This window comes from Elephas maximus, chromosome 10 (genome assembly GCF_024166365.1).
Source record: "Elephas maximus indicus isolate mEleMax1 chromosome 10, mEleMax1 primary haplotype, whole genome shotgun sequence".
NCBI lineage: Eukaryota > Metazoa > Chordata > Mammalia > Proboscidea > Elephantidae > Elephas > Elephas maximus.
The window spans coordinates 105,713,885-105,741,832 of NC_064828.1; the positions used below are offsets into that span (position 1 = coordinate 105,713,885).

At 41.6% G+C, this 27,948-nt stretch overlaps 1 protein-coding gene across 2 annotated transcripts in view; it reads left to right on the forward strand.

Moving 5' to 3' along the window:
- Positions 1 to 22,032, forward strand: part of CPSF2 (cleavage and polyadenylation specific factor 2) — a 41,997-nt gene extending 19,965 nt beyond the window's left edge. Inside the window, exons 11-16 of one of the 2 annotated variants that reach the window (XM_049899488.1) lie at positions 49 to 249; positions 2,766 to 2,918; positions 3,852 to 4,077; positions 4,944 to 5,243; positions 6,452 to 6,586; positions 21,434 to 22,032. In XM_049899488.1, the coding sequence (XP_049755445.1) occupies positions 49 to 249; positions 2,766 to 2,918; positions 3,852 to 4,077; positions 4,944 to 5,243; positions 6,452 to 6,586; positions 21,434 to 21,499 (1,081 nt within the window). In that variant the 3' untranslated portion in view covers positions 21,500 to 22,032. Of the gene's footprint in view, positions 1 to 48; positions 250 to 2,765; positions 2,919 to 3,851; positions 4,078 to 4,943; positions 5,244 to 6,451; positions 6,587 to 6,960; positions 8,210 to 21,433 lie in introns of those variants that run through there. The other variant, XM_049899487.1, reaches the window with a different exon arrangement.
- Positions 22,033 to 27,948: the final 5,916 nt, after the last annotated feature.

Genomic DNA, 27,948 nt, shown 5'->3' on the forward strand with positions numbered 1-27,948 from the left:
AATCTGTTTGGGATTTTACAACCATCATCTATGTTGAAACCCTCTCAGGGCAGATATAGATTCTAGTGATGAGAGTGATGTTGAAGAGGATATTGACCAGCCCTCGGCTCACAAGACTAAGCATGACCTGATGATGAAAGGTGAAGGTAGTCGTAAAGGAAGTTTCTTCAAACAGGCTAAAAAGTCTTATCCCATGTTTCCTGCCCCAGAAGAAAGAATTAAATGGGATGAATATGGAGAGATTATCAAGTATGTAAACAAAGCAAAACTTTTTTTTATTTATTGTACTTTAAGTGAAAGTTTATAAACCAAGTCAGTCTCCCATACAAAAATTTATACACAGCTTGCTGTGTACTCTTAGCTGCTCTCCCCCAATGAGACAGCACACTCCTCCTCTCCACCCTGTATTCTCCATGTCCATTCAGCCAGCTCCTGTCCCCCTCTGCCTTCTCATCTCACCTCTAGACAGGAGCTGCCCACGTAGCCTCATGTGTCTACTTGAGCCAAGAAGCTCACTCCACCAGTATCATTTTCTGTCTTATAGTCCAGTCCAATCCCTGTACAAAGAGCTGGCTTTGGGAATGGTTCCAGTCTTGGGCTAACAAAGAACCAGGGTTCGTGACCTCTGGGGTCCCTCTAGTCTCAGTCAGACCATTACAAGAATTTGAGATCTGCATCCCACTGCTCTCCTGCTCCATCAGGGATTCTCTGTTGTGTTCCCTGTCAGGCCAGTCATCGGTGGTAGCTGGGCACCATCTAGTTCTTCTGGCCTCAGGCTGATGTAGTCTCTAGTTTATGTGGCCCTTTCTGTCTCTTGGGCTCATCTTTACCTTATGTCTTTGATGTTCTTTATTCACCTTTGCTCCAGGTGGGTTGAGACCAATTGATGCAACTTTTTTAAGAACTATCTGTATGGGGTCAAACTGATAACAGCAACTCAAAAGATTAGATAGGAAACTTAGGAGACTGAGTTTATGTTAATTCAGGTGTCTGAATCTGGCTTCACAAACTCCTAGAAACCTTTCCTGATTCTGCCTTGCCACCCCAACAAGTCCCTCTCCTGTACTTCCTTTGTACTTCCACAGTGCTATCATGAGCATATAGTGGACTTAATGTCATCGTTAGATTTAATTAGGAGAATTCCACTGTCTCCTCAGCCCTCCAAAATAACAGAGAGGAGAAATAACAATTTAATTGGTGAGTTTGCTTACCATCCCACTTAACAAGCAGCTAATCTGTTTAGAATATGGATAGTGCACTTTAGCTTCAATTTCCTTATCTGAAAAATGGAGATAAGAATTAAATGAGGTCATATTTTTAAAGCACTTTGCACGGCACCTGACTCATAGTAAATGCACTTGAAGTGGTTGTCACTGCTACTGTAGATTACAGTTGGAGATGTTGGACTCCAGGGGTTAGGAAGCTACTGCACCAATCTGGGTGTTGGTGACAGAGGCTTGGATTCTCGAAGGTGTCAGTGAGTTTTGGGATGGGTCTTAGACAATTGCAGGAGGTTAGAAAATGTTTTTAAAAAGTTTTTTTTTTTAACATAGAACTGATACTGGGAGTGAGGATGAGAAGATGGATACTATCTTACTACTACGTTGAAATAATGATAGACTTTTGAGGGAGCTAATAATTTTTTATCTCAGTCTTCTTGGTAATGTGCAAATGGAAAGTCATCTACTTTCTTCGGGCAGGGAGGAAAAAATAACTAGAGGTCTTAAGGAAATCAAATGAGGTCTGAGATTTATAAGTATTGGGAGTCGACAGGGGAAACCATTGATCCTGAGTAAAAGAATTAGTGAAAAGAATGCAGGGCTAGCTTGCAGTTGCTAATAATTCTAGCTGACAGGTTTCTGTGTCAATACTTGTGATCTTCTAGATGACCTGTTTAGGCCTTTAGCACTGGCCCACATGGCAATTATTATTTATTTTATTTTTATTGTTGTTGTTGAGAATACACACAGCAAAACATACACCAATTCAACAACTTCTACATGTACAATTCAGTGACATTGATTACGTTGTTCTTCAAGTGGTACAACCATTTTTACCCTCCTTTTCTGAGTTGTTCCTCTCCCATTAAAATAAACTCATTGTCTCTTAAGTTCCCTGTCTAATCTTTTGAGTTGCTGTTGTCAGTTTGATCCCATATAGACAGTTCTTAAAAAAGCATGATGCTCAAGGCAGGTATTCTTTATGAGTTAAGCTAAACTGTTGTTTGGTTTTGAGAATACTTCAGGAGATATTTTTGTTTTAAGGTTTAAAGATTATCTTAAAGCAATAGTTTTAGGGGTTCATCCAGGCTCCATAGCCCCAGAAACCATGTGGTGATTTTTAAAGAGCATTCCCCATCGTCATGAAGAACATAATGTGTGCTGACATGTGATAATTGATTTTATGAAATTGCATTGGCTTGGATCAAATATATATTTAAATTTTGACATAGGTGAGAAGTCTAAAAATTAGGCCACCTACTAGTTTGATGGAGTCCCTGGGTGGTACAAACGGTTAATGTACTTGGCTGCTAACCAGAGGTTGGTGGTTTGAGTCCATGCACAGGTGCCTTGGAAGAAAAGCCTGGCAATCTTTTTCCTTCTGAAAAATTAGCCATTGTAAACGCTATGGAGTGCAGCCCTATTCTGACACACATGGGGCCACCATGAATTGGAGTCAACGGCAACTGGCTTTACTATTTGGCTATATATATTATATAATATTATCTTGCTTGTTACTACTCTAATTGGAAATTTATCATTTAGACCAGAGGATTTCTTAGTGCCAGAACTTCAAGCTACTGAAGAAGAAAAAAGCAAGTTAGAATCTGGCTTGACAAATGGAGATGAACCCATGGATCAGGATTTATCAGATGTTCCTACCAAGTGTATTTCTACGACAGAGTCCATTGAAATAAAGTAAGGACTTTTGTTGCATTTCAGAATAGTTTACAAGATAAAATTTAAGACACTTGAATTATATAAATTTACATTGTTTCAAAAGTAAAATTTCTGAGACTCCTCTAGTGTGTGCTTTTAAAAATTAATTTATTTTTCCATGGGAAGATTTGTGAAATATGGTTGTATATTCTCTTCATTTATCATATTTCAATGCCAAAGTCATTGAGTTGGTGTTGGGGAGGAGATTAAACATTAAATTGTACATTTATAAATCTGGCCTTTTTAGTAAGTCTAGTAGCAGTTGAGGAGCCCTGGTGGCACAGTGGTTAAGAGCTTGGTTGCTAACCAAAAGGTCAGCAGTTCGAACCTGCCAGGCACTCCTTAGAAACACTGTGGGGCAGTTCTCCTCTGTCCTATAGGGTCGCTATGAGTCGGAATCGACTTGATGGCAATGGGTAGTAGCAGATGAAAGAGAATAGTGCATCTTCAAGTTTAATTTTTCTGAGTGCTTATTTCATAAAGCATACTCCTAGCTTGAACATCTCAGGTACCTCATGTCTAAAAAATACTGGTGTGATCTGAAGTAGTTAAAATTTTTTCCCTGTCTGCTTAGCACAGTTAATAACACCAGTAAATGATCATTATCTATCTTTTCTCCCTCCTTGCTCCTAGTGTTCCTTTGAGGGCCACAGAAACCTTTTGGAATTTTTTTTTTTTAAGTCACTATAAAGTAAGATGGTTTATTTTTCCAGTGGTGTTATTTAGTGTATATTTTCAGGTATGGCTAAGATCTAAATAGTACATATTAACAATATGACACTTGTGTATTCCTCAAATTCTCATTTTATATATTGTATATATTTCTTTCCTGATGACAAAAGCCTTAAAAAACCTAGATTCAGAATTGACTTATTCTCGTACGTAAACTTGAACAATCGTGTGTAATTACAGAGCCAGGGTCACCTACATAGACTATGAAGGACGCTCTGATGGGGATTCCATTAAAAAAATCATTAATCAGATGAAACCACGACAGTTGATCATTGTCCACGGACCTCCAGAGGCCAGTCAGGATCTTGCAGAGTGCTGCCGTGCGTTTGGTGGGAAAGATATTAAAGTGTATATGCCAAAGCTACATGAAACAGTTGATGCCACTAGTGAGACTCATATCTACCAGGTAAATACCCTGGCATTTGAGCCACACAGAAATAAGTCCTTTTCGATGCGGTTTAGAAGAGATCCATTAGGAATATAGTTGTGAGTGAGACAGACGTGGTCCTTGGCCATAGCAGACCTTATAGTCTGTGGAGCTCGTGGCAAGGAAATACTCTCCCCCTGGTGAGACAGCCCGCCCCCTCCCTCCACTCTTTCTTTTCGTTTCCATGTCACCATGATTAATTACTGTTACCTAGTGGTGGGAGGTGGTGTCATTGAAGGCTTCCCACAAGTGGTGAAAATATTTGCTTGGAGAAAACGAATTCAAATTAACCAGGCAGAAAAGTCATTCTGGGCAGAGCAGGAGGAAGTGTCATTTCAAGAACATGGAGGTGTGAAACTGCGTGGTATATTCTGGAAACTGTAAGCAATTCAGTGCCCTTGAAGTACATTAAGTATCAGAGGATGAGACTTTACCAGTGGTTCTCACTCCTGGCTACACGTGAGAATCCTCAGGGGAGCTTTGGAGGAGCGTGGGAAACTCAGTGTCCTGTTCGTACTCCCACCAGTTATATCACAGCCACTGGAGGTGAGGCCCTGGCACCGATATATATATATATATATATAAATATATATATATATAAATGTATATGTATTTTTAAAATTGCCATTTGATTCCAGTGTACAGTCAGGATGAAGAACCTCAGCTTAGAAGGTAGACAGAGGCGCTAATGACCCTACAGATCTGTTGTGGTGACAGATGACTGGAAGGTTTTCAGGTTTTTATACACATTATCAGAGTTAGAAAATGATCATAGATTATATTTAACTTGTTAGCAGTTTATATTCTGTGATTTTTATTTCTCTCCCTTCCCCTTGCATATCTAGGTGAGATTAAAAGACTCACTTGTTAGCTCCCTTCAGTTTTGTAAGGCGAAAGATGCTGAGTTAGCTTGGATAGATGGTGTCCTAGACATGAGAGTCTCCAAAGTGGACACAGGAGTTATTTTAGAAGAAGGAGAGCTGAAGGATGATGGAGAAGACTCAGAAATGCAAGTGGAAGCTTCTTCAGATTCTAGCGTTATAGCACAGCAAAAAGCCATGAAAAGTCTGTTCGGAGATGATGAGAAAGAGACAGGGGAAGAAAGTGAGATCATTCCAACTTTGGAACCCTTGCCACCTCATGAGGTATAAAGCACGCGCCTTTTCTCTCTTCTTTCATTTCTCATCCTTCTCATTTTCCTTTTGTTTTTAACCATTTAAAATGTGTCATATGTAAGCTTATTTGGGTTTTTTTTTTTTAAAAAGGTTGGTCAAACTACGTTCCTGTGTATGTGTATATATGTATGTGTATCAGTTCTGTGAGGCTATAACACATGAACGATAATGATTTAAAGGAAACCTTTAGCAAATCATCTTATGAGGTGCATAATTGTTTCACGATTTATGTTTTCAGTATAGATTTTTAAATATTAAGTTTGATGATTATGAGAATTGCCTTCCTGCTTCCAAACAGGAGATTTGTAGTTTTCCAAAAACGTCATACTCTCGCACTCCATATTTGTATCATATCAACTCAATTCAAATTGCTGATATCAACTCAATTCAAATTGCTTTTGGCTTTGATATAGTAAGAACTCTTTTATTAAGTATAAACGTAATTCTAGCCCAGTATTTCCATGTTCTCAAGAGATACCTACTTAATTAACACAGATTTCAGCTCTACTTAATTACCTTAACATACAACAGCATTAAACTTTATTATAAAAGTCCTTCATGCAAGTCAAGGCTTGTCTTTAGTCCTGCTGGATTCCCTTCTGGCACTGCTCTTTTGAAATTGGGAGGAGGTACTAGAGTGGGAACTTTGTTTTCTCTCTGTGCTGATACTAGTACCCTTCAGAGCAATTTCAAAGTAGCAGCATTAGGTTGTACCACACGCCTTTCTGATTCTAAAACCAGTGGCATCCACCGCATTGACTCTGGGGAAGAAGGGAACATGAAGATGGGGTTAGGAGAGAATTGGCCTCTGAAATGAAGCAAAGGACCGGGATCTGGAAAATAAGTTTTTGGTTCAGTTCTGCCTACTGGTACTCAGAGAGTTGAAGCCGTTAGGCAAGTGAGTGTGTGAAGAGCATAATATGACCCAAAGTCTCTGGCTATGAGCCGCGACTAATAAAATGGATTGTGAAACAGTCAGAAAATGTGAAGGGCTTTGTAATGCTAAATAATGAGGTAAAATTCAGAATAACAACTTGGCATGTGATTTACATTCTTGAAATGATCTGTCAAAGAACCTCAGGGAATAATAGATAATATCTTAGAGATCATGTGTTGTTTCCCTTTATTCAGCAAAACTGTATACCTGGTGTTTTCTCTCTTCCTTGACCTTTGCCAAGGTTCCTGGACATCAGTCAGTTTTTATGAACGAACCAAGACTATCAGACTTCAAACAAGTTCTTTTACGGGAGGGGATTCAAGCTGAATTTGTAGGCGGTGTTCTTGTTTGCAACAATCAAGTAGCAGTCCGTAGAGTAAGTATGTCTTTAAGAAAGGCGGAATTGGACAATTGCTTCTGACGTTTTGTCATTTTGGATTCTGTGATTCTTGTGTGATAATTTCACAAAACTGAAGATGAGTAATTCATATACATAATGATGACCTTGAAGCCTTAGAAGAGTGACTTCCAAAGAAATAATATATAATTTTATTGTAAATTTCTATTTGAAGCCTCTGACATTTATGCCTATGAAAAATTCATAATTTGAATATTATATCCATATTCTATGAGTCAGAACGATCCATTCCCTGGCCAATCATAAAGTAATTTATTTAATATATTTTGATGATTATAGCTACATATTAATGAATAGAAAATGAACTTATATTTTTTTCTCTGGATTTCTAGACGGAAACTGGACGCATTGGATTAGAAGGCTGCCTTTGTCAAGATTTTTATAGGATAAGAGACCTTTTATATGAACAGTATGCCATTGTATAAAGGACATGATGTCAAAAAGTATCTGTTTGACCTTTTAAAGACAAAAAGGGTTCTTATCTTATTCTAAGGTTTTGCTTTTTTGTTTTGTAACATACAAAATGGATCAGCTAGAAAACATAATGTGTTAGATTTTTAAAAAATGTAAATAGAGACCATTTTGCTAATGCTCAAATGAGAATTCTACTTTTTGGCTTTCTTTCTGAGTGATAGAGAACCTTACAAGTGTACAGGCCCACGAGTTGAAGAAGATTGGTTTCCTTTACAGACCCCTTATTCAGAGAAGGGCTTTTTACTTGAATAAAACAGTACAACTCAGCAAACCAGTTCATGGCCTTAGAGAAACATGTTTGCTTGTGTTCTTGCACATTGTTTCTCATGTCTCCTGGAGTGAAAAGCGAGAATTACTTAGAAAAGATGTGCTACAAAAAACAAAACCGATAAAACAGTTTTTGAGGTCTATTTAAAAAACAAAGACAAACCAAAACCTTTAACGAATATGTGCGTAACTCATTTTTGAATTCTAATATGCAGTTGTTTTCATTTGTGTGGTTATACTCATAACATGGAGCATATCTGCTCTGTGCCTGCATTTCCCGTGGAGTTACTCTGGTGTGAGGGAACACACATTTGGTTCAGAAATCAATTTTTGTTTCTCCCATTTCTTGTTTTGTCAAGATCGATGTTGTTCTTCAGTTGGATCATAACACTGCCGTTTGCATATACATAATCTGAAAGAGCTTCTTGGTGTGTTACAGACGTAAGGTTTCTGCATTTCCTTTAGAGATACCTGAACTGTCAGCTAGGTTGCCATGTCGGAAACTCTAGTACTGTTTTTAAGGAAACAAATGTTGAACCTCACATTTTTATAAGGTAACAGTGTAGTTTAATTAAAAGATGTACTTTTTTGCATCTCAGGCTTGCTCTCTCCTACCCAAGCAGTGGTTGGATTTTACACAAATTATTACAAAATGATACTGAAGTTGGATAAGGTCGTTCTACCTGTATTGATGTCTTTATTGTGGCTAGCAGCCCTGGTATAGTATAACCATTGTATGTTCAAAAATAAAAACTGAATTATGCAATTTACATTGAACTTAAGAAATGAAAACCATATTGTCCTATTGTAATCTGTTGATGCTTTTTAAAGAAGTGGCTTAATTATGGCAGACCTTGATGTTTATTTCTTATTTAAGCCCTCTTTTTTTTTTCTTTACACTTAGCATTTTTAGGACAATCAGTCTTATTGTTTAACTTATAATAGAACTATGGATAGTGCAACCCAGTGATATCACACTAAAATTAATATTTCATTCTGTTTCAAATTTTTAGAGAGCTTATGTTGTAGATTATAGTGCTAACACCGTTGACAACCTTCTGATACTGAGAACAGGATATACCAAACAATGTTATAGATGATGCATATTCAGAGTATGTTTTCTTTTTAGAGCTTTGAAAAATTTTCATTTACGCTCACTACTATATAGAGTAAGCCTACAGTCCTATTTATATTCCAGGGAGAAGGAAATCTGCATTTGTTTCATGGTTTAAAGCTTCTGGTTATTACAGATTACATTGTAGTGCTGTTCCTGAAGATTTGTTTTCTTGCTAGCCTTTTTATTGTCCTGTGAGCAGAAGTTAAATTTTCAAATACTGCTTGAAGGTAGCTGTGCTAACTGATGTTATTACAAGGGCAATACTTTTACCCATTTCTAGATGGCAATAATACTACCATTTCTACAATGAAGACACTTATTTTAGCCTCAGTTAGTTATGAAAAATATAAACTTAAAAAAGGACTATCTGATAAATCATGAACTTAGAAGAACTTTCAGATCTTTATTGTTTAAAAGCAGGAATAAATAACAAGTGGACTCTCAGCTAGTACCTATAAATAATGTGGTTAAAAAGACGTTTTGTTATATTTGTTGCAGGGGATTATAAATGTCAAATATCATTGCAAAGAAGATTTCTGTTTTCATCAACTAGTAGGTGGCTTGAAAAGGAAGTGAGGAAATCAATTTCCTAAGGAGAGCCATTCACCTTTTTTTTTTAATTGAGGTATAATTCCTATACCATAAAAGTCTTCCCTTTTAAAGTATATGATCCAGTGGGTTTTTTGGTATATTCACAGAGCTGTGCATTTCCAGAACATTCTCATCAGCCTCAAAGGAACCTGCGCTCATTAGCAGTCGCCTCTCCTCAGCCCCTGACAGCGGATTATCCATTTTAGATTTGCCTGTTCTGGACATTTCAGATAAACAGAACCAGTCAGTGTGTGGCCTTTTGTGTCTGACTTCTTTCTCTTAAAATCTACGGCTGCTAACCAAAAGATTGGTAGTTCGAATTCACCAGTGCCTCCTTGGAAGCCGTATGGGGCAGTTCTCCTCTGTCCTATAGGGTGTCTATGAGTCGGAATCAACTCGATGGCAATGAGTTTGTGTTATTTTTTAGTCTTTCACTTAACGTAATGCTTTCAAGGTTCATCTGTGTTGTAGCGTAAATCAGTACCTCGTTCCTTTTTGTGGCTGAGTAGTATTCCATTGTATGGTTATACTCATTTTGTTTATCCACTCATCCGTTGATGGATATTTGGTTGTTTCTACTTTTTGATAATTATGAATAATGCCACTGTGGGCATTCATGTGAATGTATAAGTTTTCAGTTCTCTTGGGTATATTCTTTTATACATGTATGTGTGTGTATATTGTTTTATACATGTATGTGTGTGTATACATATATATGTACATATGTATACACACATGTATAATTTTTAAGACTATTTGAAAGTAAGATGCAGTTATTATGTCCTATTAGCCCTAAGCACTTCAGTGTGTATTTTTTAAAACCAAGGACATTCTTCTGCTTAACTACTGTAGATCCATCAAAATCAGGAAACCAGCAGTGATAAGATTCTACCATTTAATACATAAACCCCATTCAGATGTTGCCAGCTACTGCCCAAATGACCATTTTGGTCCACGATCCAGTGCAGGATATTGTAGGCATTTATTTAGTTACCATGTTTTTCCTTTAGTCCTCCTCAGTCTGGAGTAGTTCTTCAGTTTTTCCTTGTCTTTTGTGACCTTGTCATTTTTGAAGAGTGCAGGCCAATTGCTTTGTGGAATGACTTTTATTTTGGGTTTGTCTGGTGTTTCCTCATAAATAGATGCAGGTTATTCATTTTTAGCAGGAATACTAGAGAAGTGATGCTTTGTTCTTTGCATTGTACCAGGAGGCACACTGTGTCAGTTTATGCCATTACTAGTGATACTAATTTTTAACAGTTGGTTATATTTGTGAGGCTTCTCCACTGTGAAGTTAGTATTTTGCACTTATTAATTAATGAGTAATAAGTATTTTGTGGGGAGCTACTTTGAGACTACATCAGTATCCTATTCTTTATCAAATGTTTTTTCACTATTTTTGACATCCATGGATGATTCCTGTCTGAGTCAATTATTGTCAGACGGTGATTTCCTAATCCCATCATTGCTCTACATTTGTTATTTGGCATTCTACTGTAATTGGCACTCTACTTGTCCAGTTGATAGGGGAACTAGCCAGGTTGGGAGCCTTTCCTGCTGGATGGGGGCATAATCTGACAAGAGCAGGGGAGTTCATGATTCGGCCTTCTTGGGGCCTTGTGAGGCTCAAAGATGTCAAGGGAGCACTTGAAATTTTAGGTCATCCAATACATCCCTTGTTCATTCATTCACTTATTATTTATATCAGTATGGAACATGGGTTCCAGTTTGTTAATCTACAAAATATGATTTATTTTGATGCTGCAATTCCCTATTTGGTGAGTAGGAGCCCCTTCAAGCCAGCTCCTATGTGCTTTTGACATGTCCCCATGATTCTTTGAGCATTTCCTTACTTTCTGACACCAGAAGATGTTCTAGGCTTACCTTGTATTTTCCCTACCTCAATCCTGGAATCAGCCATTTGCCCAAGGAGTCCTGGTTCATTCTTGTGGAGAATGGTATTTAGAAACCAAGATTTGGGTGGTGGGTTGTGTTTGCTGCCACTGTAGTATCATATTTGCATGTTACCCTGTAGTAAAACTGAACTCATAATCCGCAATATATTCATTCGTTTGTTCAGTCCCCCTGTAAGGAACCAAGCTCCTGACCATGGGGCTGGCTCCTGTGCTCTAATACCCCTGCACTTGCTGCTACAAGGGCAAGCTTCCCAACCCATGGCAGCACCTGCCCACTGAACCCTATAGCGGCTATTTTTAAAAAGACACCTTTGGCTCAAATGGCAGTGCCAAAACATGTTTTGATTTACGTGGTGATCCTACCCACTACCGTTAAGTCAATTCCAACTCATAGTGACTCTGTAAGACAGAGGAGAACTGTCCCGTAGGATTTCCAAGGCTCTAAATCTTTGTGGAAGCAGACAGCCACATCTTTCTCCCACAGATGGGCTGGTGGGTTTGAACTGCCAGTCTTTCAGTTAGCAGCCGAGAGCTTTAACCACTGCTCTACCAGGGCTCCTTACATGGTGTTTTAGCAATAGCGAAATAACTATAGATTCCAAAGATTTCTACTTTGAAAGGGACCAAATAGTCTTTTGGGTATTTGTCTTGGGTATTTTGTTAAAAACATTTTCCTCTTCATTCTTTATAGTAAGCCTTGTACATAATGTTTAAGCAAGCACCAGACAAAGTAATGACTGTTGTGGAGTGTGAGGTTAGTGGAGGCAAGTATGAAAAGGAAGGAGGTTTAAATCCAGTTTCATGGGGAGTAATGAATATGGTGGGAGGATACCATACAGTGGCTATCTCAATTCAAAATGCTTTTTTTTTTTTAATTGTGCTTCAAGTGAAAGTTTACAGCTCAAGTTAGTTTCTCATTCAAAAGTTTATACACATGTTGTTTTGTGACATTGGTTGCAATCCCCACAATGTGACAGCACTCTCCCCCTTTCCACGCCTGTGTGGGTATCCTGTGCCCATTTTTCTAGTCCCTGTCCTGTCCTGCCTTCTTGTCTTGGTTTTGGGAAGGAGTTGCCCATTTGGTCTCATGTATTTGACTGAACTAAGAAGCACGTTCTTCATGTGTGTTATTGTTTGTTTTATAGACCAGTCTAATCTTTGGCTGAAAGATGGGCTTCGGGAGTGGTTTCAGTTCTCAGTTAGCAGAGTGTCCTGGGGCTCTTGAAGCTAAAACACCTTAGTAGTTAAGGATCTTAAACTCCTTGTTAGTATTATTTTGTAATTTCCTTGCAAAAAACTTTGCCTGTCAGTTCATCATTTGGATCATCCACCCCCTTAACTCAGCTTTAGAGTGTCAGGGCCAAGTTCACTGTAGTGAGTGCTGAGGTGTTCTTTTATTAAACAGTGATTCCTTAGTCCTAAAAGTTTGTAGTGGAAGGGCTAATATTAAGCCCCTGGACAAGGAGTTCCTTGGTGAGCTCAGGGTAGAGTCCAATTATATGACAAATATAGGCAACCAGTGTAATAAGGATTAGAATTTGTGCCTACCAATGGGAAAATGGAGTCTATGACCATAATTATTTCCATTTTATAGATTTGCTTCACTAATGGAAATCATTTCTAAAGTGCTTTTTCACTAAAAAATAACTGAGCCCTTAGCAATAATAGCTGATAGTGACCATTTCCATGTACTGAGTACTGTGCTAACTACTTTACATGCATTATCTCATTTAACCATGACGATGGTGGGCAGTATGGTTACTGTTACTACCCCCATTTTACAGATGAGGAAACTGAACTTTATGGTCTGACAGTCCTCTCATACATAACAGTGTGTCGTTGTTTTGATAATATTGTTAGTTAGAGTTCGTTAGTTTTGAACAAAAGAAACTGACTAGCTAACTTAGGAAAAAAGGGAGTTGATTGGGACCATGTGAGGCCGCTTTGAGGATCCAGACAATAGGGCCTGACAGCCTTTCAAGGTACTACCAGAGGAACAAATCAACTACAGTTCAGGTCCCTGAGTATACAAGGTCATGAGGAAAATCCAGCACTGGCCCACTCCATGGCTAGAGAGAGGGACACCTTGACTGTCAGTCTTACCAAGACTGGACACAAATAGGGAGAGTTCTCCACAAGAAGTTGAGAGGCTGTTATCAGAGGGTGGGAGAATGGATGCTGGGAGGCAAAAACACAAATATCTACCCCACAGAAGATGTAGGGGTAAGAGTGCAGGCCCTGGAGTCAGGGTCTTCAAATGCCAAGTCTACCACTCTCTAAATGTGTGGATTGGGCCAGTTACTTTATGTCCTGGAGCTTCAAATGTATGGGAACGGTAATTGTACCACTTCTTAGGGTCATGTGATGACTAAATGACCTAGACCAGGTAAAGCACTTAGAGTGTCTGGAGCATAGTAAGTACCTTGGTACAACTGTTGTTAAAGTACCACATACATCGCCTCACTCAGTCTTTAGTACAACTCTACAGGCTAGGTACCACCCCTGTTTATACAAGTGAGGACACTGGCTTATTCTAAGTCACACAGCTGACCAACCATGAATCTGGTGCTCTTCTTTGGCCTCTTTTATCTACAAAAAGTGCTCTAATATTTTCCCTTTGAACTTCTAGAAAAGAATCCTGCAAAGTAACTTTCAACATATAACTCACAATTTCCTCTAAATCATAATAGAATTTACACCATATGACCTAATGTAGGTCTAAGACATTTTTATCTTTAGACATTTTCTAGGACAATTTAAATGCAACACACTTTCTACTTTTAGTCAATGTGGTAATGCATCAATCTAGAGATACTTAATTTTTTCTTGTTTTTCAGGTCAAAAAAGAAAATCCACAGGTTGCATGAGAATCTTGGAATGTAATTGTCCAAGAATGCTTATGTGGATTCCAAAAAGCTAATTTACAATGTCTCTTAACATCTATTGATAAGACAAAGAGAAGGGGTTGTTTAAGATTTAGTCAGGTGGGTTTCTATCCCTTTCTCAGCTATTTCCAAAGGAGGTTCATTGCTAGGTATGTTCTAGCCTGAATTAGCAAGCTCTGTCCTCATCTTGGAAGTCCTGGTGGTATAATGGTGAAGAGTTTGACTGCTAACCAAAAGGTCGGCAGTTCGAATCCACCAGCTGCTCCTTGGAAACCTTATGGGGCTGTTCTGCTCTGTTCTATAGGGTTGCTATGAGTTGGAATTGACTCGACAGCAACAGGTTTGTTTGTTTTTTTGATCCTCATCTTATTTGAAATTTGTTTAGGATATTGGTAGCAGGTTAAGAAAATTTGCAAATGAGCTGCCACTGGAAGAAGTTGCTCTTGTACAAGAAGACAGAATTGGTATCTAAATGACCTTGACAAGTTTGAACAACGGGCTAAATTTGAGAAAATGAAATTTCACTCTCTTTCCAAACAATTGGCACAAATACAGAATGGAGAAAGTCTAGAATTCTAGTTTTTTTTTTTTTTTTCTTAAAGTATATTTTATTGGCCTGTAAGTTGATTATAAAGATGGCTACCAAAAAGATAACTGATTTAGGCCCACATTACTAATAGTAACAGACTCTGTAGTTAATAATGTTAGGTGCTCTCCAGTCGGTTCTGACTCATAGTGACCCTATGTACAATGGAACAAAATACTGCCCAGTCCTACGCCATCCTCACAATCCTTGCTATGCTTGAGCCCAACATGCAGCCACTCTGTCAGTCCATCTCGTTGAGGGTCTTCCTTTTTTATCTGGTCCTCTACCAAGCTTGATGTCCTTCTCCAGAGACTGGTCCCTCCTGATAACATGTCCAAAGTACATGAGTCCAAATCTTGCCATCCTTGCTTCTAAGGGGCATTCTGGTTCTACTTCTTCCAAGATAAATTTGTTCTTGTGGCAGTCCTTGGTATATTCAATATTCTTTGCCAACATCATAATTGAAAGGCATCAATTCTTCAGTCTTCCTTAATCCTTGTTCAGCTTTGCATGCGTATGAGGCGGTTGAAGATACCATGGCTTGGGTCCTCAAAAGGGACATTTTTGTTCCTTAACACATTAAAGAGGTCTTTTTCAGCAAATTTACCAATGCGATACATCATTTGATTTTTTTAAATTGTGCTTTAGGTGAAAATTTATATAGCAAATTAGTTTCTCATTAAATAATTAATACACAATTGTTTTGTGACATTGGTTGCCAACCGTGCAATGTGTCAACACTCACCCCTTCTCAGTTTTTTGTCCGGTTTTCCTTTCTCTTCCTGCCTTCTCATCTTTCTACAGATACAGTTGATGTAATTCTTGTGTTTTCCATCTGGTAAGATCCATGTGTATAGTTGCCATTTATGTTGTTAACGTATTTGCAATGAAGAAGTCGGTCTTGCAAAATTCTGCTATGCCATCTCTGGCATTGTTTCTTATCACCAAGGACATATATTCAAACGACTGATCCTTCTTTGTTTCCAGCTTTCATGTTCGAATCACCAGTAATTATCAATGCATCTTAATGGCATGTTTAATCAATTTCATACTGCAGAGTTTGGTAAAAATCTTCAGTTCCCTCATCTTGGCCTTAGTGGTTGGTGTGTAAATTTGAATAATAGTTGTATTAACTGATTTTCCTATAGATGTATGGATATTATCCTATCACTGACAGCATTGTACTTCAGCATAGATCTTGAAATATTCTTTATGACAACGAATATGATGCCATTCTTCTTCAATTTGTCATTCCCGGAATAGTAGACGGTATGATTGTCTGATTATAAATGGCCAATACCAGTCCATTTCAGCTCACTAATGCCTAGGATATCAATCTTTATGCCTTCCGTTTCATTTTTGACAACTTCCAATTTTCCTAGTTTCATACTTCATATGTTCCACATTCCGATTATTAATGGATGTTTGCAGCTGTTTCTTCTCATTTTGAGTTGTGCCACATCAGCAAATGAAGGTCCCGAAAGCTTGACTCCTTTCATGTCATTAAGGTCGGCTCTACTTTGAAGAGGCAGCTCTTCCCCAGTGGTATTTTGAGTGCTTTCCACGCTGAGGAGCTCAGTTTTCAGCACTCCCTCAGACAATGTTCTGCTACTATTCATGAGGTTTTCCCTGGTCAGTCTTGTCAGAAGTAGGCCACCAGGTCCTTCTTCCCAGTCTGTCTTAGCCTGGAAGCTCCTCTGAAACCTGTCCACCATGAGTGACCCTGCTGGTATCCTATGCATCACAGCAACTCAGAAGCCATCACAGTACGACAAACTGACAGATATGTGGTGAAAATGTTTGTAAAACTATATATGTAAATGGTTGAGGGAAGATTCTAACCCGAGTCTGCCTTAAAGGTGAAATTTTCCAAGTGTTCAGTTTATGAATGTAATTAATTCCTTTGCTTCCATGAGTATTTAGTCTGAAAGGAAACTGTTGAAAATCCTCATCACTCTTCCCCGCAGTAGCTGTCAGTGGTCAGTGTGGGTGTACAGGGAACCAGGAGAGAGGCAGTAGAGGGGGAGATGAGGAAGGGGTGGGGGAGGGAGAAGGAGCAAGGAGGGAGAAAAAGCTGCAAGGAGGCATTTCTTCTTGGGACACCACAATGTCCTTGGCTGCCACTTCCTGCCCATTGCCTGCCCTTTTAGCAAAGGGACCCCTGTCTTTGAGGACATCACCCTGTAGTCCAATCTCTGCCCAGTTCATTTCCGATATATGATTCATTGCCCTTTAAGAATTGTTAAGTCTGGGCAAGTTGTGAGATTAAACATGCTTTCAGGTAAGATGTTTTAAGACTGTGTACACTCGGTTTGGCACCAGTATTTTGGATCTAGTCCCCAGCCTAGCCACCTAAAATGGATGGATGACAAGCACGATGAGTGAGAACACATGAGTGTCTCGATATAAAAAGGATATTGGCTGGAGATTTGGAAGTCTAGATATTGCCACTTGCTGTGGATACTTCGGCCAAGTCTCTTGTCCTCTCGGATCCTCAGTTTGTTTATCTGTAAAATGGACCTGCAGTAGGATTGGACTGGATTATTTATAAGGTCCCTTCCTACATAGGATCTATCACCCAAGTCAACTATATTGTGCTGCTCAAACCGTTTGCCATCGAGTGGATTCTGACTCATAGTGACCCTATAGGACAGAACAGAGCTGCCTCATAGGGTTCCCAAGGAGTGGTTGGTGGATTTGAACAGCTGACCTTTTTGGTTAGCAGCTGAGCTTTTAACCACTGTACCACCAGGGGTTCAATTGTGCTGCTTAGGGCATGGCATTCTACTATTTTTTTTGTTTTAGATCCAAGGCATTGTGGGGAATAGGTAATAAAAGAAAGACCTGGCAAATGAGTGTCTTTCTGGGTTCCCATAGCTGCCATCCTCCGCACGGCCCTCCCCTTTTCCATTACCATTATAACCCAGTGGGTAGAAAACAAATATTGTATTAATTCAGCCCACTGTTCTCAGCAAAGGGGAAAACTGCTCACATAATTTTAGCACTTGCAACCAACATTCCTTTGTTGGATTGATTTACTGTCTCTCCTCAAACCTGAGCTGGGGGAAATCTTTCTGGTACAAATGGCTACCCCCTGGAGGTATTTTCATAATGAAACCACATTTAGTTCATAGTAAATTCGGTTTATTAGCGTTCAGTGGTGGTAAACCTAAAGGCTTCAGCCTAACATCCAATCTTAAAAGGGGTAATTAGGTGGACTTATTAAAAACTCACCATCCTGTGGGCTTTTGGAAACTCATGCAGGGCCACAGCATTAATTCCCCTTTAAACTTTGTCTTCTGCAAAATAACCTAAGTAAATGAGATATTCCTGAGGAATAAGAGTAGGACTATAAAAAGCAAGGAAAGTGATAAATCTTTAAAGCTTTGAATAATCCAACTCCCTGTTCTCAGCCTGAAGTTGGGGATAGAATCTAAAGAAGACACACAAATTTGAAGAAAATGAAATATGTTATTATATTTATATCTTTGGAGAGAATGTGGAAATTTAAAGAACTTTTTTAACGTAAGGAACTAGGCTAAGAAAGGATACCGTTTGGAGAATTTTTTTTTACTACCCTGTGAAACAACTGAGAAAATGCTTTGATTAGTAAAATAACCCTAAGTCAGATTCCTATCCTATGTAATGCGTATGGAATGGCTTCCATCCAGACTGGAACAATCTGTGATCAGAAAACTTAGAAATAGAAATGAGTAATGCTATTATACTTTGTGCCTTCTCTGAGCCTATTGAGTGTTAACCCTCCTATCACCCGCAGAGTGGGTCTAGTGCAAGTCAGAATCGTTTCTTGAAGGCTGGCCTTATACACAGCACTGGGGACCAGTCACTCGGAGGGAGAAGAAGAAATAAGGCACAGTGGTATAATCCCTATATTTAAGAACGCATACCCACCAACCTCTTCAACAGGTTAGCACTATATTGGCGCAGTGATGGAGCCATAGGGAAGTAGTGAAGAACTATTGAGCTCCTCTGCCAGGGTGGGGTAGGGCCAGCTTTGAAAAAGGAATGGAGGCTGGGTGGGCTCTGGATGGCTTTCTTGTTGCCTCCAGCAAATTTAAAGGAGGAGCATGAGGAAAGTTGACTATTGACTTCCTGTGCACCTGAGAAAATGATCTTTCTAAATGAAAGGTATTGCTTTATGGGAGTGGTGGTGGTAGATTAGCTAAGAACTTGAAGCATGGTAGGTTGGGTCAAAGCTGGAATTTCTGGCAACGAGCATGAGTTCAGAGTCGGAGAGTAGATGGACTGGCTTCAGGTATCAGTTCAGCCACTTTAAGGCATGTCAATGAATTTCTCTCTAGCAAATATGGACACAGGACCACGGGATCTAGAGCCCAAGATCTGGCTGTGGGACCCAGGACCATGGCTGTCTGGTTAATTTTCTCAACTGAATAGTGGGAGTGGTAAATGTAATGGACTTCTATAGTTCTTGCCTTCCCAGCATTCATTTCTCCTAGCTCCATTTTAATTCTCGGTTTTCCTTTGAGAAACCCATCCCTTCCTGGCTTTCATATCATGTGGCTAAGAGGGGATGACCGTCCCCACAGCTCCAGGGGTGAATGTGTGACAAAAGGCAGAGCCACAGTGATTGGTTCAGGGTTGGGAGTGTGACCCAGGCCAGGCCAAAGAGGCCCAGCCCCAGAACTTCATTGAAACAATGAGGAAAGAAGACCTTGCTTTCCACTGGGCTGCTAGGCTGTAGGATCTAACTCTGGAAGTGGTGTTCATCTTTGCCACCTCTTGGAGAACAGCCTGCCTGCGAATGAAGCCAACATAGAAGAAAGCAGAGCAAAAGATGGTGATAGATGATAGATACATAGTTTGAGGTCCTCTGAATCTACCCCTTGAACTTATTTTGTGAACTGATGAATTCCTTTTTTTGTTTGCTTAGTTGGTGGGTTTTCTGAAACTTGCAATAGAAGAGTTCTGACTAAAAAGTGCCCAGCCAATAGGACCAAACATTTTTCAGGGCCACGTAAATGTTAGTTTTTATTTCTCTCTAAGCCTAAGCTTCCCTGATCTGCAAACTGGAGCAAAGACCTGCTCTGCTTACCTTGCAGGGTTGTTGGGAGGATCAAGTAACAATAGATTGGCGAACCCTTTGAAAATCAAAGCACCACACAACTGTACCATGAAATGATATTTAATCAACCGTTCTCTCAAATCAAGATTCTTTGGGGGAAATTCTGAGTGGAAGTGTTGCCAAATCAGAGATTTCCCCTAATTTTTTCAAAATATGAAACCAAATTTCGTTTTCACATTTTTCATTTTTGTTTTTGTTGTTAAGAGAAGCACTAACCAAGCCCTGTGGAGAGGGGAGGGTAAGTTGAGTTTGGATTTCAGATTTCCGAATCACGGGAAAAACAATGATGGAGTAGGAAGAGGTGGGACTTAGGCTGGATTAGAATTTTCTAGTGCTTGATCTGGAAACTTCTTTAGACACTGAATCCCAGGAAGCAGAGCATCATTGGTTGCGTATATGAAGGCTAGGACAGGCAGGGTACAGGGAGCCAGGCCTTGGCCTCCACTGGGGCCTCCTCTGCTGTTGCTCTGTCCTCTTCTCTCCTTGTCCAGCCTACTCTTGCCCACCTCTCTCCATCTCTGATGGACTCTGGAGGAAGCAAAGGTTTTTATGTCCCACCTATGACATTTTTTCACTAGAATAAATCTCTGTGGAAAAAAGGAAAATGCTAGTTGAACTGGCCTCCCCAGCCCCTAATACATATGGTCTGCTAGAGATCTTGCAACGAGAAGGAGTTCCCAACTTTATGCTTCTAATGACAGTTTTAAGGGGACCATCCAGACCTTGTCTGTGTTGAATGATCCAACTACTGAGTCATAGTCCAGGAAACAAATAAGCAGAGCAGAGGACCCGGGTGTAGACCTCTAATACTACAGGTCTGAGATGTTCTGATGAAGCCATCATCTCAAAATCACACGCAAACGCAGTGTCTAGCTCCCTTCAGACAGAAACAATTCTAGGTTCAACAATTCTGCTCCTGCTATGCATGTCCGTATATGCTCAATATGTATATGCAACTCAAAAATACAAGCAATTTCCCATTTTCCCAATGAAAAGATTTAAAACATCCCCAAAGAAAGTCAACCAACCAACCAACCAATCAAAACTCAATGGTTTGGGCCAAATTGAATATATAAACTTTAGGGAAATAAATAAAATAGTCAAGTGTTAATTTTTAATGTACATGTACATATTTTAAAAGCCTCATATAAAAGAATATATTTATTTAGAATTTTGCTTTTTTCTACTCATGTTTCATGAATTGATTTTATCCCAACTCTCTGGGGGGGTCATCAACATCAGTGTCTTGGTCCTCTCTCCTCTGAGTCCTCTAAACACATCTGGACTCCTGTGTGAGTTGGTTGAGATGCAGCATCTTTGGAAACCACAGGTGATGCTGTCATTGGACATACAGTGAACATTACGGCAGTGGCCATTTCATTCCTCATCCCTCTGTGGACACGTGTATCATAAGCACTAAATGCATTGCTTTATAGTGATCTTTAAGAAGTTTAAAAACACACACACATGCAATCGTAAGGCCCTTATATATGGTCACTATGAGTTGGAATCGACTCAGTGGCAACCGGTTTGGTTTTGGTTTGTTCCTATAATGAGTCCCTCAGTGGCACAAAACCAAAGGTTGGTGGTTCAAATCCACCCAGAGTTGCCTTGGAAGAAAGGCCTAGTGATCTGCTTCACAAAAAATCAGCCATTGGACACCCTGTGGGGCACAGCTCTACTCTGACAGATATGGGGTCCCCATGAGCTGGAATCAACTCGATGGCAAGTGCTTTCCCCTCCCCCCACAGTGTAAGGACTAAATCTGTGTGGAATGTCTTTTTCTATTGCTACTGTCAGGTGATTATTGGGGCCTTTATAAGCATCCCAAGTTAGCACTGACTGATTTTTTTTTTTTTTTTCAGGCTAATGTACCTTCTCAAAACAGTATTTTAATGCTCAAAATAAGAAGAGAGCTTCCTGTAATGTGACGGATTTTGTAAGGACCTGACTGTAAGGATATATATTTTTTGAGGGATAGTTTGGAGGGAAAACTTTTGACTTATAAACCTAAGTGCACATGATAATAGCTTCGTCACCAGGAGAACCTATACCTTGCGTTATAGTTAACTGCCAGCCCTGGATCCTACAGCTGCTACCTGATACGTCAACAGAGCATTTATGATTATGTTCACATGCCATAAACAAACAGTATGAACACGGTCCCGACCCCCCCACCCACCAGAGAACAAGTCTAGCGGGTGGGGGATGTAGGCAGCTTCTGGGCCTGGGGGTTGGCTACTAATTATGATCATGGATAGACTTGCAGAATTTTTAAGGGCCTAGAAAATACAGATGGAGCTATTTCAGAAAGGGCAGAGAGCTGTGTGGAAGAGAAAAGGGTAGATTCTGACATGGGAGGGACTGTGAGAAAAGAGAAAAGCTGTTGTGAGCCGGGTCTGCTTTCCTTTTTTTTTTTTTTTCCACTCTTGGGACCGAAGGGGGAGAGAAAGGGAAAGAGGGAGAGAAAGAGAGGAGAAGAGATGGAGGGAGGGAGGGAGGGAAGGAAGGAGGGAGAGATGGAGCCTGAAGCCTGAACGAAGTTTTCCGGCAGCTGCTGGGTGATGCTGTAAGAGAAAGAATGTGTATCGTACAAGGCAAGCAAGAGAGAAATTTAATCCCCCTTTGGCATTTTTCGGGAAGCTACAGTAAATAAAGATTTAAATTGCTTTCCAATTCAGTTTGAAGTTTCTTTTGAATGTGACAGCGTGCTGAGATGGGCCACACAGCAGCCTGGGTTTGTGTATTTTTACTTAGAATATTAGAAAACTTAAATTGATAGAGTGCTTCACAATTTTCAAAGTTTTGTTATTCAGTATCTCATTGAGAGATCCCCCACAGAAATGGTTTCCCCTTCTGTTACTGGGGCCGGGCAGGGGTGGTCCCCAAATCACCCAGCTGGTGAGGGGGAGAGTGAGATGGGGAGTCTGCCCCAGGCCTGGGCTCCACCTCCTCCTCCACTCGATGCAGCTGCCGGTTGCTGTTGAGCCAGTTCCAGCTCGCGGGGACCCCGTGTGTGTCAGGGCAGAACTGTGCTCCCTCGGTCTCCTGTGGCTGATTTTTGGGGACCCCGTGTGTGTCAGGGCAGAACTGTGCTCCCTCGGTCTCCTGTGGCTGATTTTTGGGGACCACGTGTGTGTCAGAGCAGAACTGTGCTCCCTCGGTCTCCTGTGGCTGATTTTTGGGGACCCCGTGTGTGTCAGAGCAGAACTGTGCTCCCTCGGTCTCCTGTGGCTGATTTTTGGGGACCCCGTGTGTGTCAGGGCAGAACTGTGCTCCCTCGGTCTCCTGTGGCTGATTTTTGGAAATAGATTGCCAGGCATCTCTGGGTGGACAAACTTTCAACCTTCTGGTTAGTAGCTGAGCACACTGGTCGTTTGCACCACCCAGGGACTCCTTCCCTATGGCTAGTTTCTGACTGCTGCCTCTGCCCTCGCAGCATCCCTGCCTCACCGTGGCAGCCGCACAGGGACAAGCCCTTCTACCTGCTGCCTGAGTTCACCACCACTACAGCATCCCAGAGGGACACAATGCAAATTTTAACCCACCACAGACAGTCTGTTACTGCTCTGGATGAGTTTGTCTGCAAGGGGGGCCCTCCCATTCTCTCTATTTTACATACCCCATGGGGAGGGGTCATCTAAGGGAAGACATATGGGATTTGGTGTCGGAATAGATCTCAAAAACCACTCATCCTCACTTTCCAGGTGACCTTGAGTGAATAACCTAAAACAAGATCATGCGGTCCTAATCCATTAAACGGGGGTTATACCATATTTCATCCATTCCAAGAAGCACGTTCTCCCCAACACCCCACATTTCAGCATCTCTGAAATCTGGATGAATGTTAAATTGTTTGCATGTCAAAATTTCACTAGTAGCATTTCTTAGATAGACAGATAGGTACAAAAAGAGATAGCTGCCATTGAGTCTACTCTGAATCCTGGCAACCTTATGTACAACCAAACAAAATGTTCTGTCCTGTGTCATCCTCACAATCACTGGCATGTTTGAGTCCATCGCTGTGGCTACTGTGGCAAACCATCTCACTGAAGATTTCCCTCACCCTCGCTGGCCCTTTACTTCACTAAACATGATGTCCGTCTCCAGTGATTGACCCCTCCTGATGACATGTCCAAACCAAGGGAGCTGGACAGTGTTCCATTGAGATCCATAAGGCTTTCCTTGGCTAAGTTTTGGAAGTAGATCATCAGGCCTTTCTTCCTAGCCTGTCTTAGTTTGGAAGTTTCACCGACACTCGTCCACCATGGGTGACCCTGCTGGTAATTGAAATACTAGTGGAATAGCTTCCACCGTCACAGCAACACGTAAGCCACCACAGTCTGACAAATTGATAGGCAGGTGGTGGTTTCTGTTTCTTAGTGGTATATAAAATAATGGTGTATCTTAGAGGATGAAATATGGCAATGCCAACTTCTCAGGCCTGTTGTGTGAGCTTGAAATCAGATGCGTGATTTTTATTTTTTATTGTCAAAGTAGTAGAACTGGCATCAGGACCTGAGCTCACTCTGAACTCTTTCCAAGCTGTTGTGTCCCTAGGCTGTTGTGCAGGTTTGGGGGTCTCCATGCCAATGGGGTCATCGTAGGGGAAGTCCAGCACTTCTTCCCTGAGTTACTCAATCTGAGAAAATGTGCTGCTGTAGATGGGTCCAGATCCTGGAGTGAGGCTCTGCCTGTGTGTGGCACAGGGAAGAGAAGGGCTGGAGGACGCTATGTGGTGCCAGGCAGGGAGCACTGTGCCCCGAGTTCCGGACAGCGACCAGTAGATTTGTGAGCATGATGCCTGGCAGACCAGAAGCATACAAGACACGGAGAAACCCAAGGGTTTCTTCCTGGACAAACCAGAGAGTTCAGAGCTCAGGCCTTCTCTTGCCCCACCATGTATGGGGGATGGTGGCCCTTGATGGGTGGATGAAGGTGGGGTAGCAGTCAACACAGGTAAACATTACCCACCTCAGTGAAGCTGTAGCCAAGTATTACTCTGGCCTCAGAGCCACTCTGACTACTGCAAGGCAATACCAAGGACTGTTAGCACATGGGCTTCGCATAATTCTGATTTTATCCATTTTATGTGGCTTTGAATTGTGGTGTTGGCAAAGAATATTGAATATACCATGGACTGCCAAAAGAATGAACAAATCTGTCTTGGAAGAAGTGTGGCCAGGATGCTCCTTAGAGACAAGGATGGCGAGACTGCGTCTTACATACTTTGGACATGTTGTCAGGAGGGATCAGTCCCTGGAGAAGGACATCATGCTTGGCAGAGTACAGGGTCAGCGGAAAAGAGGAAGACCCTCAACGAGGTGGATTGACACAGTGACTGCAACAATGAGCTCAAGCATAACAACGATTTTAAGGATGGCGCAGGACCGGGCAGTGTTTCGTTCTGTTGTGCACAGGGTCACTATGAGTCGGAACCGACTCGACGGCACCTAACAACAACATGTGGCTAATTATATAATTTATCCTCAGAGGGAACTTTAGGAGGAAACTCCCTACTGTTGCTCTGTACAGTCCTAGACACCATCCACATCTACTGTTTCATTCATTCACTTGCCCGTACATTCATTAAACATTGAATTGTGACTCTTCCTGTAGGTGACAAGCTGGTATTTTTCTCTGCTGTTGATGTCTTCAAACCCAGAAGGTCAAAATCAAAAGATCAAATTCCAAATCTGTCTTTCCTCCTCAGTCCCCTCCCTTCACTCCAACACATGGGGTCCCATGAGTCAGAAGTGACTCGACAGCAACAGTTTTGGGTTTATTTCAAGAGCTTTAGAGCTAGGCAGACCTGACAGATCATTTGGCCCAGTACCGCTGTTTTATAGGGGAGGAAATGGGGGCCTAGAAAGGGGTCCCACAGTGTAGGGTTGGGCAGGGCAGGGGCCCCCCCCCCACCACCCAGGTCTCCTCATTCCCAGCCATGGCACCTGCCCACGCTCTGCAGAACTGGTGCATGCTGGTATAACCCACTGGGCAGAGGGCTGGCAGGGAATGCACAAGGACACCCACCCCGAGGCCTTGTGGGTTCATGCTCAAATGGCTTCCCCAGCTCCTGACGGACCTTTCCTTCTATCAAAACAAAACAAAACAAAACAAAAAAACCCAAACCCATTACCATCAAGTGGATTTCAACTCATGGTGACCCTATAGGACAGAGTAGAACTGCCCCATAGGGTTTCCAAGGAGCGGCTGGAGGATTTGAACTGCCAACATTTTAGTTAGCAGCCAAGCTTTTAACCACTGCACCACCAGGGCTCCTTCCTTCTGTCAATCCTCTAAAAATCCCAAATAGCAAGTGCTCACCCTCAGCTATAGGTGGCACCTGTCCTTTGCAAGGAGAGCTTCCCAGCCACCAGTTAGAAGGCTACCCTGATCCTGCTCTCTCCTCTCTAATGCCCTGCAAATAATCTTCCCAGGCTGGCCTTAGCCTACTTACCCAGCTGGAGGGCAAACGAGGTAAGCCTCTCAGCTTAAGGACAGTGTGGCAAGGCCCTGCGCCCACAGCATGTCACCAGCACAGTCGTTAGACTGGCGTCTCACAGACCATGTCACCAGCACAATCACCAGACCAGCATCGCACAGACCAGTGCGCCGAGGCCTGCTAGGTTAAGTCAGTGTCCCGGGCCACACACTATGGGATTTGAATCCTGCTTCTGTGCCATGAGGCTCCAATTTGGGGAAAGATTAGGCCTGCTCAGAGAGATGTTAATTATTAACAAGACCTGCTTTTCGCTCCAGGAGCCTACCCACCTTCCTGGAGACGTGCTAATTAGCGGATCCAGCATCATTGCAGCTCCTGAGGGGAATGTCTACTTTTCCTGAAATAACAGGTGGAGTGGGCCTGCTCGGTACCACCACCAAAGGCTTGTTTGTGAGCAAGCACTGTGGAGCCCTTGTCAGCAGGCCAGAGGGTAGGTGGGCAGGTGGGTGGCTGCTCCAGGTCTCCATATGGTGGCTGGACCACTGGCAGCAGAAGAGTTGACACAATGTGTCAGAGGCTTGATGGGGATGTCCTTTCATTCAACAAACACATAGTAGATAGCATCTACTATATGCCAGACACCGTTCTGACGGTCTCGTTAGTTCTCACAGCAACCCTATGAGGTAGGTCTTATTATACCCCCAGTTCAGAGACGGGAAACCAAGGCACAGATAAGTTACTTGCCAAAGGTCACACAGCAGGTTGGCAGAGCTGGGATTTGAACCCACACTGTCTGGCTCCAAAGCTCATGCTCTTTATCACCACACCGTCCAGTCACTGTTGAACATCTGCTGCTCAAAAAGCCCTTAGAGATAGCTACCCCTCGTGACAGAGTAGAACTGCCCCATAGGGTTTTCTAGGCTGTAATCACTACAAAAGCAGATTGCCAAGTCTTTCTCCCCACGGAGCCCCTGGGTGGGTTCAAACCACAAACCTTTTGGTAAGCAGTCGAGTAGTTAACCATTGCGCCACCAGGGCTTCCTGTGGTAGAGTTAAGAGGACTTATATTTTCATCACTGGATGTCTATTCAGATCCTGGCCCATGTGAGGTTAAGGAACTTGCCCAAGGTTGCAGGCCTATGTATCAGTCTGGGCTCTTATTTGCAACAGAAATCAACTCTGGCTGATTTAAGCAGAAAAGAAATTTATTAAAAGTTCATTGGGTATCCATCATCCTGAGACCAGAAGAACTAGATGGTGCCCGGCCACAACCGATGACTGCCCTGACAGGGAGCACAACAGAGAACCCCTGAGGGAGCAGGAGATCAGTGGGATGAAGACCCCAAATTCTCATAAAAAGACCAGACTTAATGGTCTGGCTGAGACTAGAGGAATCCCAGCAGTCACGGTCCCCAAAACTTCTGTTGGCCCAGGACAGGAACCACTCCAGAAGACAACTCATCAGACAAGGAAGGGATTGGACAGTGGGTTGGAGAGAGATGCTGATGAAGAGTGAGCTACTTGTATCAGGTGGACACTTGAGACTGTGTTGGCATCTCCTGTCTGGAGGGGAGATATGAGGGTAGAGTGGGTTGGAAGCTAGCAAAATTGTCATGAAAGCAGAGACTGGAAGGGCTGACTCATTAGGGGGAGAGTAAGTGGGAGTATGGAGTAAGGTGTAAAAAAAAAAAAAGGTATATATAAGCTTATATGTGACAGACTGACTTGATTTGTAAACGTTCACTTAAAGCTCAATAAAAATTATTTAAAAAAAAAGAGGGGAATGGCACATCCATACAACAAATGAGGCAGCCATGAAAAAGAACGCGGAGGCTCTCCATGTACTGACATGCCAAGGTCCAAAAAGTGAAGCAAAGGCCAGGCCGGCAAGTACAGCAACCAGCGATCTGCACATGCCTGAGAAGTAATAAGACA